This window comes from Halyomorpha halys, unplaced genomic scaffold (assembly GCF_000696795.3).
Source record: "Halyomorpha halys isolate HHAL.00 unplaced genomic scaffold, Hhal_1.1 Scaffold2317.1, whole genome shotgun sequence".
NCBI classification, from domain to species: domain Eukaryota; kingdom Metazoa; phylum Arthropoda; class Insecta; order Hemiptera; family Pentatomidae; genus Halyomorpha; species Halyomorpha halys.
Window position 1 is genome coordinate 117,532 of NW_027105791.1, and position 15,825 is coordinate 133,356.

The 15,825-nt window shown below is 36.4% G+C and overlaps 1 protein-coding gene across 1 annotated transcript in view; it reads right to left on the reverse strand.

Annotated features, from left to right (window-relative positions):
* Positions 1–15,825, reverse strand: part of LOC106691396 (venom serine protease) — a gene marked incomplete at its 5' end in the record, with an annotated part of 38,249 nt that overhangs the window by 8,620 nt on the left and 13,804 nt on the right. Inside the window, 2 exons of the mRNA XM_067053516.1 lie at positions 14,752–14,917; positions 15,419–15,614. Of these exons, the coding sequence (XP_066909617.1) occupies positions 14,752–14,917; positions 15,419–15,614 (362 nt within the window). The remainder of the gene's footprint in view (positions 1–14,751; positions 14,918–15,418; positions 15,615–15,825) is intronic.

Consider the following 15,825-nt stretch of genomic DNA (forward strand, 5'->3'; position numbering starts at 1 on the left):
TTTTTATTGTAAATAATTTTCCATTTTTTTTCTATATATGTTATATTCTACAGTATAAGTTATGAACAAAGCCAGTATGTTATAGCAGTTCAAACGTGTTACATCTTATTCCTTCTTCTCTTTTTTGACATTTTGCTTTCGCCAATACTTAACTTATATATATATCTATATATGCTTTATATATATGCTTTATATATATATAAAAATGTTAATTTAAATAGTTGAACTGAACAAAACCATTATATCCTATTCTAAAAGTAAAAGAAATAATGACATATTAAAGACATCATTGTTAGTTTTTTGTTCATTTTGATTAAATTAAAAAAATTATAATAAAGTAAGTATATATGACATAATACCATCAGAAAATATATACAAAATGATAGTTAGACGATCTTATTTAATTACTAGTTTAGAAAAATAATAACTGACATACATAATGAAAATAAAATTTTACTTAAATTAATATATAATATGAGTAGTTTGGTGTCATTAAATAAATAGGTTTTGGCTCTTTGGGCTTTCTAAAGAGTGCATTGTGGCCTTTTAACTTAAAAGTTAGTAGACCCCTGTCGAGGTATTTGTGCTGAAGTCTTTATAACATGTATAAACAATAGACCATCTAAGTTATAATGAAAGTCATTACTCTCTAAATATGAGTTTATAATTTAGATAAAGAACTAAATTTAAACTTCAAAAAAGAATATAAAGAATTATTACTTCTTTAATCAATAGAGTTTTTACTTTGGATTCTATGAAATAGAGCCAGAAATTTACAATTCCGTTTTCATCATATTATTTTAAAAAGGCAAGAGAAGATAATTGGCTCCTAGGAAGGAGGCGTTTGAGAAGAAAGAATGTGGACCTCTAAGACGGAATGCCTTAGGGTGAATAATTATTTTAACAGTTTTGTTATGTTGTTAATTGTAACAGTATTGTTAGCTTCTATATATTTAACTATATAAATCCTGAACGTGGATGATTATAAAGTGGTGTTAATATTAATTTACAATTTTAATAATTAAAATAATTCATGGAATCTTATGTAATGAACAAAAATGATCCCTTTAAATTTTTAATTTATTTAGGTGTCTTTATATTTTACATGAGAAAATGTTTTTATAGTAAAAATAAATGATCTAAAAAGAAATTGTTTATTAATCAGTTTAATAAAACAAGTTTTGAGTATGAGAACAATAAAATAAAAACCTAGAAAAATTAGAAAAAATAACGTTTTTTTTCTAATTTAAAATCCATTCCCTGCTCTTGGAGGTTAGGCTTTAGGTTGGGTTTTTGATGTCTCACATGTTGCCTAAGAAAGTCTGAAATTTGACGCTACTTCTAACCTTTCCTATGAAGAAGGAATCTTCCACGTCTAATTCACACTGTCCCTTACGAACTTGATTTGATAAGAAGAAGTTAATGAATAGGTTGATGTCCAGGCCCGAATGTTACTTTTGTGAACCTTCTTCTTTAATGACCTGCTGAGAATTGGAACGATTCCATTGAATCTGTATCATATCGTTGGATGACGGGCATATCTACCGCCTTTCTTGTTTGTAAACCTCGGTCAACCACGTTCCAAATTTCTGGTATGGAGTCCTGTTTCTGCGATGCGCCAAAGAACTCTTTCCAAATGTCGGGTGATTTACATCAAGTCTTGAGATCCACTTTGAACTGGCTGTATTCTTTCCCTAATAATCCTATAGCCCTTAAGCTGTCATACTTAATGAAACAAAAATAAAATAAAGTGATACCGTGGAAGGAAAAACAATTACTCGAAACGAATTTCAAGCGTAGGATTTTTAATGCAATGGGATTAATCAGTGCTACTGAGCGCAGAACTATTTTGCAGTTTATTGTAACCGTATGCTATGATAACCCCTAATTAACTGTAATATAATAAAATAATATTGAAAAAAACTTTATCTTAAGATAAATGCTTTATTTCTGCCCATTCGGACGAAAGATTTTTTTGACTTTTGATCTATAAATTTGCCATTACGTATCAGGAATGTACGAAATCACTGTACGTTATGTAAGAAAATGTAGTTCAATATCGATTTTCAACCTCCCAAAACATTACCCAAAATTATAAAACATTTAAAAAAAATTATTTCTTTGTTTTTTGGAGATCAGAGCCATTTAGGATAATGTGGAATGATTTTTGGTTCAGAAAACAAACATTTTTTTATGAAAAATCTATGAGAATGGATAGAAAACTTTTTGTCCAAAATTCTTGAATATTTCGTATGAATACATTTTTGTTAAACATTAATTTTGATTTTTGAATATGTACTATTTTTAAATAAAGGAAATTTATGTTTAAAAAATATTATTAGATTCTACCAATGGGTAATTTCTTTACACGCCTGTAACACTCCATTTTGACTGAGATGAAATTTAATAAATGTATTATAATGTACAGTTGTAAATAGCAGTAAATGAATAAATTAAAAAAAAAAAATATTGGAGAGGGATGTTTCGCGGGTCTGCGTTTTTAAAATATCTAAGAATCCACGGTATTGAGCTATGGAATGGGCCATATCACTAAATTCCTTCCATACCGAGTCCATCCGGAGATCTTATAAGCTTCTTATTAAATCTTGCAGCGAATATTTGTGTTTTCGAGAATCAAATAATTCTCACCTAATGTAATTTCTTCAATGACTTTGATAAATCATTGACTCCTTAATTTTCTTTTCTTTCACAGGGACGATTAAGGAAATATTTAGAAGTTGTGGAGAAATTAATAATAATTAATTTATAAAACTTTATTTTGTTGGAGATATATGAAGGTATCATTTCCTTATATCGAACCTCTTCCTGGTGACACTGTTTCTACTAAAACTTCATGACATATACTAAAGATAAGCTGAAATAGATTTAGGAGCATTTAGGAGTTGAATACTGGAGGAGCAAGAAATGCCATTAGTAAATTATTTTCTCTCGAGCATGTGGAAGGTGGTAGTTTTTCATTACAATTGATTCCTTGGAAAATACTATATTGATACCATTTGTTAATTTAAAAACAGGAAATTTATTTAGCATCCACCTACAAGTCGTTCCCTGTTTCTAGTTCTTAAGAGCTATTCATTTCATGGTAAAATGACTGTCTCAATGAATAGTAATTGAATGTCTTCCACAGCTTGAGTTGCTGACTTTTATGGCAGAAAAATTATCTTTTCTTTCCTTTTATTATCTAATATTTTTGTACGTGCGGGGGTTGGGCTATAAATCGTACAGTAAAAACGGTATGAACTACAATCTACCTGTCCCATAAATGAAATCTATTCCCCTCACAACATTTTAAATTGGGCACCAACACTTTGGAAATCTTTATTGAATTATCATTGATGGCTAGCAACACTGTAGTACATTCCCACCAAAACCAAGATGACCTATTTCACAGAACTAGTTCTAGTTCTCTTGTGTGTTTTTATGAGAGTGAAATCAGTGAGTGACATTTCACCTCCTATCTCCCTCATACAGTGATATTTCCTAAAAAGTGAGTGTGATTCACGTTATATTACAGTTAATTTATGTGTTATAAGGATGATTAATAACCTATAATTATTGTGGATATAGACTTACATGGAATCCCCACTTCGGTCCATTTCGATGTAATCCCCAAAACCTATTTCCTCTCTTCTTCTTCTTTTACTGGAACAACAGTCGCATGAAGATGCCCTTAGCCTGCTCAACGCCCGCCACCCATCTTTCTCTATCTTCTGTAAGGTGACAACTGGGATCCTCAGTTGTCGCAGATTCCTCCTCACAGCATCTTCCATCGGCCCTTCGGCCTACCACGTTGCCGCACACCATCCGGAACGTAACTGTACAGTTTATGAACCACTCTTTCCTCGCTCATCCCCATTACATGGCCAAGCCGTTTAAGCCTCTGTATCTTTACGTACGAGAGATGCTACATTCCTTATAGAGCCCAAAATGTTCACCATTTTTCCTTCTTCGCCAATTACCATTCTCGCATATGGTCCTAAGATTCTCCTCAGAATTACTCTTTCACACCTGTCTACCAGGTTAATGTTTTTATTGCTCAGGGCCAAGTTTCTCCACCGTATGTGACGACTTGCTTTATCAACGTTTTGTACAGTGTGAACTTGGTGGTACAGTTAACAAGTTTGCTTTTAATTACCCTTACAATGGAGAAATTGGCTCTATTTCCAGAAGCAATTCTGCTTTTAACTTCTTCTTCTTCATCCTAGTTCTCATTGATAATAGACCCAAGATAAGAAAAACTTTTTACCACTTCGAAATTATAGGGGCCCATTACAAGGTGACTGCCTCTGATCCAGAGGCTTCTTACCCAACAGTATATGGGGTGAGTAGTGAGAGTATGTGGGAGCTGGGATACTGATTTGGGCAGCCAATCAGAAGCCAGCATTTTGATGACGTCACACATGGCGGGAGATTTGAATTCAAATATTCGGCTCGACCCACCCTTAACCACTCACGTGGTCTGTCACGTGATCATTAGGAAGCCAATGGGAGGCTAGTATTTGGTCATGTGACCCCCTGGCGGGAGATTTAAATTTAAATTTAGTTCGAGATAACCTTAACCACTCACGTGATCATTAGGCAACGCCCTTTTTTAATTCACGTGACTCACAGGGCCTGAGTGTTCCTAGCCGCCATTTTGTTTTTATGCTGTTTGAGTGGCTTATTGGTTTTGGAAGAGGCTGAGTGTACACAGCCGCCATTTTTTTTTTTTTATCACCGCCATTTTTATTATGAGTGTCTCGCGGCCTTATTCTTTTCGTATAGCGCCATATTATGATGCTGAGTGTACCCAGCCGCATTTTCTTTTTTGATCGCCACCATTGCATTATGAGGATCTCGCGTTACTCCCACCACCCATTGATGGATCAGGTACCCACTTTTATACTACAACCAGTGGGGCTGAGTGTACCCGGCCGCCATTTTCTTTAATGATCACTATAATTTTATTATGAGGGTCTTGCGACTGTTTCTTTTCGTTCAGCGCCATATTGGCATAGGCTGAGTCTACCCGTACGTCATTTTTTTTTTATGTCGTCGCCATTTTTATGATGAGGGTCTCGCGGCCTTTTTCTTTTCGTTTACAGCCATATTGGCATGGGCTGAGTCTACCAGGACGCCATTTTGTTTTTATGTTGTTTTCATTTTTATTATGAGGGTCTCGCGGCATTTTTCTTTTCGTTCACCGCCATATTGGCCACGTGACTTATGGAATCGGCAGAGGCTGAGTGTACCCAGCCACCATTTTCTTTATTGATCACCATCATTTTATTATGAGGGTCTCGCGATCTGTTTCTTTTCGTTCACCGCCATATTGGCATGGGCTGAGTCTACCCGGACGCCATTTTGTTTATTATGTCTTTGCCATTTTTGTTATGAGGGTCTCGCGGCCTTTTTCTTCTCGTTTACCGCCATATTGATCACGTGACTTCGGGTTTGGCAGAGGATGAGTGTACTCGGCCGCCATTTTCTTTATTGATCGCCTTCATTTTATTATGAGGGTCTCGCGGCCTTTTTCTTTTCGTTCACCGCCATATTGATCACGTGACTTACGGGTTTCGCAGAGGATGAGTGTTCCCGGCCGACATCTTCTTTATAGATCGCCTTCATTTTATTATGAGGGTCTCGCGACCGGTTTCTTTTCGTTCAGCGCCATATTGTGAGGCTGAGTCTACCCTGACGTCATTTTGTTTTTTTAATGCCACCAGTTTTTTAAGAGGGTCTGGTGATCCTCTTCTTTTCGTTAACCGCCATATTGTTTTTTTCGCTTCCATTTTATTACGAGGGGCTCGCGATCTTCTTCTTTTCGTTAGCCTTTATTTTATTATGAGGGTCTCGCGATCTTATTCCTTTCGTTAGCCGCCATTTTATTGCGAGTCTCGCGAACATAACAAAATCGGACCTTGACCTACTAAGCCCTTAAACATAAAAAATGATAAGTAAGACTTCTTAATACCCCTCATTTTTTAATCATTCCGACTTTGAACCTTAATCCCCTCTAGATCTGTTACTATGTAGGACTTTTTAACCTCTCTTATATTTTAATACTTTTGACATTGAACTGTATAATACCCTCTATTTTAGGTTCCTCAGCGGATATCAACAAAGCATCATTTAATTCCCTAAGGATAGAATTTTGAACAGGCAATACCTAAAACATAACACAGATATTGGACTCGGTTACCATCTTTATCAGTTAATTCTTTCGATCGAAATGAAGAAACTTAAAACCACTAGTAAATTACACATAGTAGTAGGATAAGTGACATCATTATTATCAGCTTATGATATGATAACATAACTTTAATATTAAAATATTATGAGGGGCTCGCGTTATCACCACCACCCATTGATAGATCAGGTACCCACCTTTATACTAAAACCAGGGGCTGAGTGTGCCCGACCATCTATTTTTTCCATATTTGAGAGACTTACAGATTTGGCAGAGGCTGAGTGTTCCCGACCGCCATTTTGTTTTTGATCGCCACCATTGTATTAGGAGGGTCTTGCGTCATCACCACCACCTACTGATAGATCAGGTACCCACTTTTATACTAAAACCAGGGGCTGAGTGTGCCCGACCATCTTTTTTTTCCTGTTTGAGAAACTTACGGCTTTGGCAGAAGGTGAGTGTCCCCGGCCGCCATTTTATTTATGAGGGTTTCCTGATCCTCTTCTTTTCCTTCACCACTATATTGATCACGTGACTTACGGGTTTGGTAGAGGCTGATTGTACCCGGCCGCCACTTATTATGAGTATCTGGGGGAATTTAAATTTAAATTTAGCTTGTCATAACCTTAACCACTCATAACTTCAGGTACCCACTTTTATATTAAAACCAGGAGCTGAGTGTTCCCGACCGCCATTTTGTTTTTATGCTGTTTGAAAGGCTTACGGCTTTGGCAGAGGCTGAGTGTAGCCGGCCGTCATTTTGTTTTTCCTACGACTTAAGATACTTAAGCTTTAGGAAGTGGCTGAGTGTGCCCGATCGCCATTTTATTTTTACTGCAACTTAGGAGACCTGAGGTATGGACAAGGGCTGAGTGTGCCCGGCCGCCATTTTATTTTTCTGATGTTTCAAATATTTTATGGATTTTCATAGGGGCTAAGTGTGCCTAGACGCCATTTTATTTTTATTTTGTTCACCACACCACCCATCAAAGGGCAAGATAACCACATTTTATACTATAACCTTTCTCCGTCATTCTTATTTTCTTGCAATTTCGAACCTCCTCAAAACATAAAAACAATGTAGGATTTTATTTAAAGATTTTATTAAATCGTTATTGAAAAATAAACCATGAATTTTGTCCTTATTCTAATCCTTATGCAGCTTCCTGAACAATCTTAATCCTATTCCATAACTCTAATTTATTATTTATTTCCATTAGCTTATTCCTTTCATCATTAAATGTATATAGCTATTTTTCTCATTTTCGTATGTATATACGGGTATTATTCGTTAGAGAGCAGAGCTTACGTCCACTGGTCACATTATCCATAGCGCTAATTTTGAATTTAAATTTAAATAATATTTAGGAAGTTTCTGTTTCAACACCTACACGTCCTTTATTACGTACAATACTTTACCCATACTTACAACATTTTATTTCTCTAATATTTAGTTTGACCTACTAATCTTTAAAAAATAAACAATTGAGTAGAATTTGTTAATCCTCTCTATATTTTAATTCTTTCGATGAAATTAAACTTTGAACTATTAATACTACATTATCTTCTCAATTTTAACATTTTCCTCTATTTCCTAATAATTTTCATTTTCATTTTTTTAAACTTAATTTTGTTTTCATAAGCTTTAGAATGTTTACGTATATTCATAAAGAATGTTTAGATTTTCTGTTCTCTTCTTAATATTTTCCTTTACCTATCTATTCGTATACCTTTTTCAAACCGTTATTTTTTACTCATAATATATATCATTACTTCATCTTGTCACGGTACTTTGTTGGAGTATGATCATAGTATGCAATGTGTTAACATTATTAGAAAACAGCGGTAGTAACACTATTATCACTGACAATTTCCTTATCCCCCCACTCCTTCCCTACATATAATTTCTAAAAGATAAACAAAAGGATGGCGGTGATCGAAAGTAATAAGATCACGAGACTCTCGTAATAAAACAGATTATACAAGTTCAAAGTCCCTTCTTTACATTCATCCAATGGATTAGAAGATAAAGGTCTACATATCCGTGTTTAGGTTTAACCAGTTCAAATTATTTACACTAAAAGATAAAGAACAGAGGGTATTAAGGTTCAAAGTGACCAATATGGCAGTGATCGAAAGGAATAAGATCGCGAGACCCTCGTAATAAAACAGGGGCGAACAAAATCCACAAATATTTGAAACATCAGAAAAATAAAATGGCGGCCGGGCACACTCAGCCCTTGTCAAAACCTCAGGTCTCCTAAGTTGCAGTAAAAATAAAATGCCGATCGGGCACATTCAGCCACTTCCTAAAGCTTAAGTATCTTAAGTCGTAGGAAAAACAAAATGACGGCCGGGTACACTCAACCTCTGCCAAAGCCGTAAGCCTTTCAAACAGTGTAAAAACAAAATGCATATTTTTCTGATGTTTCAAATATTTGTGGATGTCATAGGGGCTAAGTGTGCCTAGACGTCATTTTATTTTTATTTTGTTCACCACACCACCCATCAAAGGGCAAGATAACCACATTTTATACTATAACCTTTCTCCATCATTGTTATTTTCTTGCAATTTGATTGTTTACCCTCCCCCCACCTCCTATCAAAGGCTGAGTGTACCCGGACGCCATTTTGTATTTCGTTTGTCTATCCCCATTCCTCATTGGCGGGTCAAATACCCACTATAACCCCCCTCCGCCATTTCGTTTTTCCCTACAACTTAAGAGACTAAAGATGTAGGAAGTGACCGAGTGTACCCCACCGTCATTATGTTTTTGGTCCTAATTTTGTTTATCCCCACAACTTATCAAATGATCTGGTAACCACTTTTTATACAATAACCTTCTTTCGCCACTTTGTTTTTACAGAAACTTAGGAAACCTGAGGTGTTACAACCTACTGTTGTACAAACTAATGTTACTACCGCTGTTTTCTAATAATGTTAACACATTGCATACTATGATCATACTCCAACAAAGTACCGTGACAAGAAGAAGTAATGATATAAATTATGAGTAAAAAATAACGGTTAGAAAAAGGTATACGAATAGATAGGTAAAGGAAAATATTAAGAAGAGAACAGAAAATCTAAACATTCTTTATGAATATACGTAAACATTCTAAAGATTATGAAAACAAAATTAAGTTTAAAAAAAAAAAATGAAAATTATTAGGAAATAGAGGAAAATGTTAAAATTGAGAAGATAATGTAGTATTAATAGTTCAAAGTTTACTTTAATCGAAAGAATTAAAATATAGAGAGGATTAACAAATTCTACTCCATTGTTTATTTTTTAAAGATTAGTAGGTCAAACTAAATATTAGAGAAATAAAATGTTGTAAGTATGGGTAAAGTATTGGACGTAATAAAGGACGTGTAGGTGTTGAAACAGAAGCTTCCTAAATATTATTTAAATTTAAATTCAAAATTAGCGCTATGGATAATGTGACCAGTGGACGTAAGTTCTGCTCTCTAACGAATAATACCCGTATATACATACGAAAATGAAAAAAATAGCTATATACATTTAATGATGAAAGGAATAAGCTAATGGAAATAAATAATAAATTAGAGTTATGGAATAGGATTAAGATTGTTCAGGAAGCTGCATAAGGATTAGAATAAGGACAAAATTCATGGTTTATTTTTCAATAACGATTTAATAAAATCTTTAAATAAAATCCTACATTGTTTTTATGTTTTGAGGAGGTTCAAAATTGCAAGAAAATAAGAATGACGGAGAAAGGTTATAGTATAAAATGTGGTTATCTTGCCCTTTGATGGGTGGTGTGGTGAACAAAATAAAAATAAAATGGCGTCTAGGCACATTTAGCCCCTATGAAAATCCACAAATATTTGAAACATCAGAAAAATAACTTCACACTCAGCCATTGTCAAAACCTCAGGTCTCCTAAGTTGCAGTAAAAATAAAATGGCGATCGGGCACACTCAGCCACTTCCTAAAGCTTAAGTATCTTAAGTCGTAGGAAAAACAAAATAACGGCCGGCTAAACTCAGCCTCTGCCAAAGCCGTAAGCCTCTCAAACAACATAAAAACAAAATGGAGGTCGGGGCACACTCAGCTCCTGGTTTTAGTATAAAAGTGGGTACCTGAAGTTATGAGTGGTTAAGGTTATGACAAGCTAAATTTAAATCTAAATTCCCCCAGATACTCATAATAAGTGGCGGCCGGGTACACTCAGCCTCTACCAAACCCGTAAGTCACGTGATCAATATAGTGGTGAAGGAAAAGAAGAGGATCAGGAAACCCTCATAAATAAAATGGCGGCTGGGGACACTCAGCTTCTGCCCTCGTAATAAAATGGAAGCGATAAAAACAATATGGCGGTGAACGAAAAGAAGAGGATCACCAGACCCTCTTAATAAACTGGTGGCATTAAAAAAACAAAATGGCGTCAGGGTAGACTCAGCCTCACAATATGGCCTGAACGAAAAGAAACCGGTCGCGAGACCCTCATAATAAAATGAAGGCGATCAATAAAGAAGATGTCAGCCGGGAACACTCATCCTCTGCCAAACCCGTAAGTCACGTGATCAATATAACGGTGAACGAAAAGAAAAAGGCCGCGAGACCCTCATAATAACATGAAGGCGATCAATAAAGAAAATGGCGGCCGAGTACACTCATCCTCTGCCAAACCTGAAGTCACGTGATCAATATGGCGGTAAACGAGAAGAAAAAGGCCGCGAGACCCTCATAATAATAATGGCAAAGACATAAAAAACAAAATGGCGTCCGGGTAGACTCAGCCCATGCCAATATGGGGCTGAACGAAAATAAACAGTCGCAAGACCCTCATAATAAAATTATGGTGATCAATAGTGAAAATGGCGGCCGGGTACACTCAGCCCCGCTGGTTGTAGTATAAAAGCGGGTACCTGATCCATCAATGGGTGGTGGGGGTAACGCGAGATTCTCATAATGCAATGGCGGTGATCAAAAAAGAAAATGGCGGCTGGGTACACTCAGCATCATAATATGGCGCTAAACGAAAAGAAAAAGGCCGCGAGACCCTCATAATAAAATGGTGGCGATCAAAAACAAAATGGCGGCCGGGTACACTCAGCCTCTTCCAAAATCAGTAAGCCTCTCAAACAGCATAAAAACAAAATGGCGGCCGGGCACACTCATGCCATGCCAATATGGCGGTGATCGAAAAGAAAAAGGCCGCGAGACCCGCATAATAAAATGGTGACGATCAAAAATCAAAATGGTGGCTGGGTACACTCAGCCTCTTCCAAAACCAATAAGCCTCTCAAACAGCATAAAAACAAAATGGCGGCCGGGAAAACTCAGGCCCTGTGGGTCACGTGAATTAAAAAAGGGCGTTGCCTAATGATCACGTGAGTGGTTAAGGTTATGTCGAACTAAATTTAAATTTAAATCTCCCGCCAGGGGGTCACGTGACCAAATACTAGCCTCCCATTGGCTGCCTAATGATCACGTGACTGGTCACGTGACAGACCACGTGAGTGGTTAAGGGTGGGTCGAGCCGAATATTTGAATACAAATCTCCCACCATGTGTGACGTCATGAAAATGCTGGCTTCTGATTGGCTGCCCACGGAAGTGTCCCAGCTCCCCCATACTCTCACTACTCATAATCTTGGTTTTTTCCTCATTAATATGTAAGCCCATCCTTTTTGTTTCGACATCCGTCGCTTCAAAAGCAGTCCTAATGCTCTGCTGGAATCTACCGAAGATGACGACGACGTTTGCATAGGGCAGAACTTGGGTCAGCTTTGTGAACACTGTTCCTTCCTGATTAATTCCTGCTCTATTTATGATTTCTTGTAGAGGGATATTAAACAGGAGAGGAGCTATTGGGCCACCCTGCCTTAGGCCACATTCCACTTCAAAAGGCTCTGATAATACACCGGATTTTACTTGGTAGGTTGTGCTCACCATTGTGCATTTACTAATTGAGTTTACTAGGTAGCTGTAGTTCATGGATAGCCACTATGAGCTCACTCCTTATGATTGTATCGTAGGCAGCCCGAAAATCAATGAACAGCATCCAAGTTGTCTGCTGATATTCCTTCATCTTTTCAGAGATTTGCCTCAGGGCGAAGATGTGATCAATTGGGCCGGAATCTACTTTGATAATCACCCAGATTCCGTTCAACATACGGGAGTAGCCAATTATATACAGGGATATGGAAAACATTTTATATGCAGTGTTAAGTAAACTAATCCCTCGGTAGTTGCTGCATATTGTTGAATCTCCTTTCTTCTTGTATATAGGCACTACTACAGCCTCATTCCACTCCTTGGGTGTGGTCTCCTCTTCCCATATCTGAGCTATCAGGTCCTGTAGTTCCTCGGCAACTTCGTGATGCTCTGCTTTAAACAATTCTGCTGGGAGTCCATCATTACCGGGTGATTTATTATTTTTGAGTTTAAACAAGATGTCTCCGATGTCCTCTACATCTAATCTAATCTAATCCTCATCATTAATACCCACTCACGGTATTGTACACGGTCTGCCAGACAATTCTCTGCTTCTCTCGGGTTCAATAAGCTCTTGAAATATTGCCGCCACCTTTCTTATACTTCTTCTTCTAGTATGCTCGTCTTTGATTAGGTTGGCTCTCCTGATCGGTCCACACTTAACGCTTTTCACCACTTTGTAGAGATTGCGGGACTCGTTTCTACTTCTTGAGTTTTCAATTCCCTCAATCTGTTTCCTTAATGCTTCCCTTTTCTTGCTTCTAAATAATCTTTTCGTGTTCATCCTGGCATCTTTGTATTCCTTATAACTGAGCCGTGTCTTTCGACTAATCCACACTAATCTTTTTTCATTCCGCTTCTAGATTGCCTGTACACATTCTTCGTCAAACCAATAGTTACGAGGATGACTTGTTTTTTCTCCAAACACTTCTGTAGCAGTCTGGGCCAATCCTACCTTGATAAACCTCCACCTGCTTTCACTTGTCGTCGTAGCTTCACCAACTGTTCCGCTTGTGACTATTTCTCAGAAAACTTAGTTACCATATCTTCTGTTTTTAGGTCTTCTATGTTCCACTGCTCTTATCGGATTTGTTGTTTCTTTGTAGTACATTTTATGCTTTGGTGGAGTTTCATCATAATCAGGTAATGATCCGTGTTAACATCATATCCTCTATACGATCTTATATCATTTATATAATTAAAGTTTTTGGAGGATACCAGGACGTGCTCAATTTGACTTGCTGTGGTGCCATCCGCAGAGTGCCATGTTTCTTTATGTTAATTTTTATGAGGAAATGTGCTCATAACAGCCATAGATTTCGATGTAGCAAACCTTACCATTCTGTACCCATTGTCTACGTTGTAAGCTATGAACTCGTAGCAATCAGCGAGCACGAAGTGCCGCTGTAACCCACCAGGGGCCAGCACTACAAGCGTCACAAGCAATTGTATATAATGTTATTATTATAAAAATACGATATCTTGTAAAAATGTATATATGATAATATGTAATGTGTAAGAATGTTAATTATAAAATAAAAAGAGATTGAGCAAAAAGAGTCTACGGAACTATCTCAAGTAAAGTTAAAAGAGTGAATCCTCAGTGATAACCAATCACATGAGCCCTTTAATTGCCACCGGGATTGATTCGTTAAATCAAGCCTTTTATCCAGGTCTAGTTATAGCATACACTCTACTTGAGATAGAGAAGTTCATTGCCAATCTATACTCGCAAAATATGTTTTTCTGTACGTTCACCTAAGATCCCTTTCCTCTCCCTTTCACCAGCAAACTTAGTCCGTTCCCTTCATCTCGGCAACTAAGATTGTAAACTAATCCTTAACGATTACACTGGTCCGTCCGCTTCATCTCGGCAACTAGTGTAATTTCCCGTCTCTCCCCGGCTGTAGTCCGTTCGCTTCATCTCGGCAACTAGAGCTACACCTAGGCTTATCAGATTACTGGTCTATCCGCTTCATCTCGGCAACTAGTAAGCCTTACCAACCTGTGAATTAAATCTCCCAACCTATTTCCTCTCACCTCAACTAAGAGGGAGATAGAATTTAAGTGAGGGGAATAGGAACAAAGGGAATTGTTGTGGCCACTGTGTGCAAATAAAAAGATTGATGTGTATGTATGTGTGCGTAGTGAAGGGCGTACCTGTCCCTCCTAAAAGTGAAAAAAAAATTACTAATTTAATAAAAATTATTTTTTTAAAGCAAATATTTGTAATAAACAATAAAGCACTGCTATAATTATATGTTCGTTTTTAAAAACTTTGTTGCACAAAAAAATTAAGTAATATTTAGCATTTGTTGACTTTTGAGTATTTTCTATCTCCCTCATATCAATGATGTTAATCATGATTTTATGGTTTCTTCAAAAATTAATTCTATGAAGTTTTTTTTTTGTTAAAACCATTAGCAGTAATTCTGGGAAAAATATTATTAGAAAACTCAATTTATTCGCAGTGAAATATGAACGATTAAATTTGAATGGAATGGGATAATGGTTCAGCTATTAAATTGTATATTTTACCTTGACTTGCTCTAAGCAACCGAAGTGATTTCGGAAGAAAACTCTATCTTACCTTGCAGGTATCCTTGCTTTTGCCAAATGTGCAAAATTGACTTCTCTCGGGGTTGAGATTAAAGAAAGATTCACAGGTTTTGTATGGTACAATCATCAAGTTCACCTCTCTGAGTACATTAGATCCCTCACCTCCCACCTGTGTCAAACCCCAACCTGAAACACATCTTTCGAAATAATAAGTGGAAACTTACTAACTTTTGAGAGTTCTGGCTTCCATTTAAATATTTCTAGAGCACCTGATAGGTTCAACAAAAATCTCTGGCCAACAAGGAAAAAACAAAAAGCTTCCTAAAAGTGAGACGCCATTACGATGCGAATTTTGTGAGTTCTGACTTCCTTTTCAATAGTTTTAAATTTTTGGCTCCGTTGAGGAATAGGAACACAATTATAACAAAAATAATATGGTTCTAATGTAGGTAATTGTTAAAATATTCGTCATAATTGTGATGTAAAGTACATTATAGTAAGTTAAAAATATTTTTTATATCCTTAACATTGCTCATTTTTTTAAATTAATTAATTAATTTTTCATTAAATAATATATTCAAACTTGGATCTTTTTAGTGTTTACTTACTGTCATTTTCAGTTTGTTTATAATTGTATTGCCTATGATTAAGTTTTAATATAGTTGGAACAAACAGAACTTACATATTACAGAACTTACACTTTTACATATTGCCGCTCCAATTCTAGCTGCCCCGTTGGCAAGCAGGCTGGACCCACATTCACATTGAAACGGATTTCCTCTTTGAGTACCACCAAAGACACGTCATTAACCTGAGCTCTTCCTTCAGGATCTTTTGGAGAATAGTTTTCGTGGTCCATGAATTTTTCAACAGGTATGAATTGTGCTCCTTTATCTGGTAATAAATTTAGAAATAAGAGATGTTTGAATTCAGATTTAGTAAAAACCTTAAGTATTGCATCACTGGATGAAAACAGGAATATAAATAAGCAGTAACTGTAGTGAGCCGTGAAACGTACCATGGTAAGGTATGTATGGTTCCTTCCAAATTCAATGGTGATTACTGATTTCATTTGTATAATGATTTACTGCTTTCACTTATATAT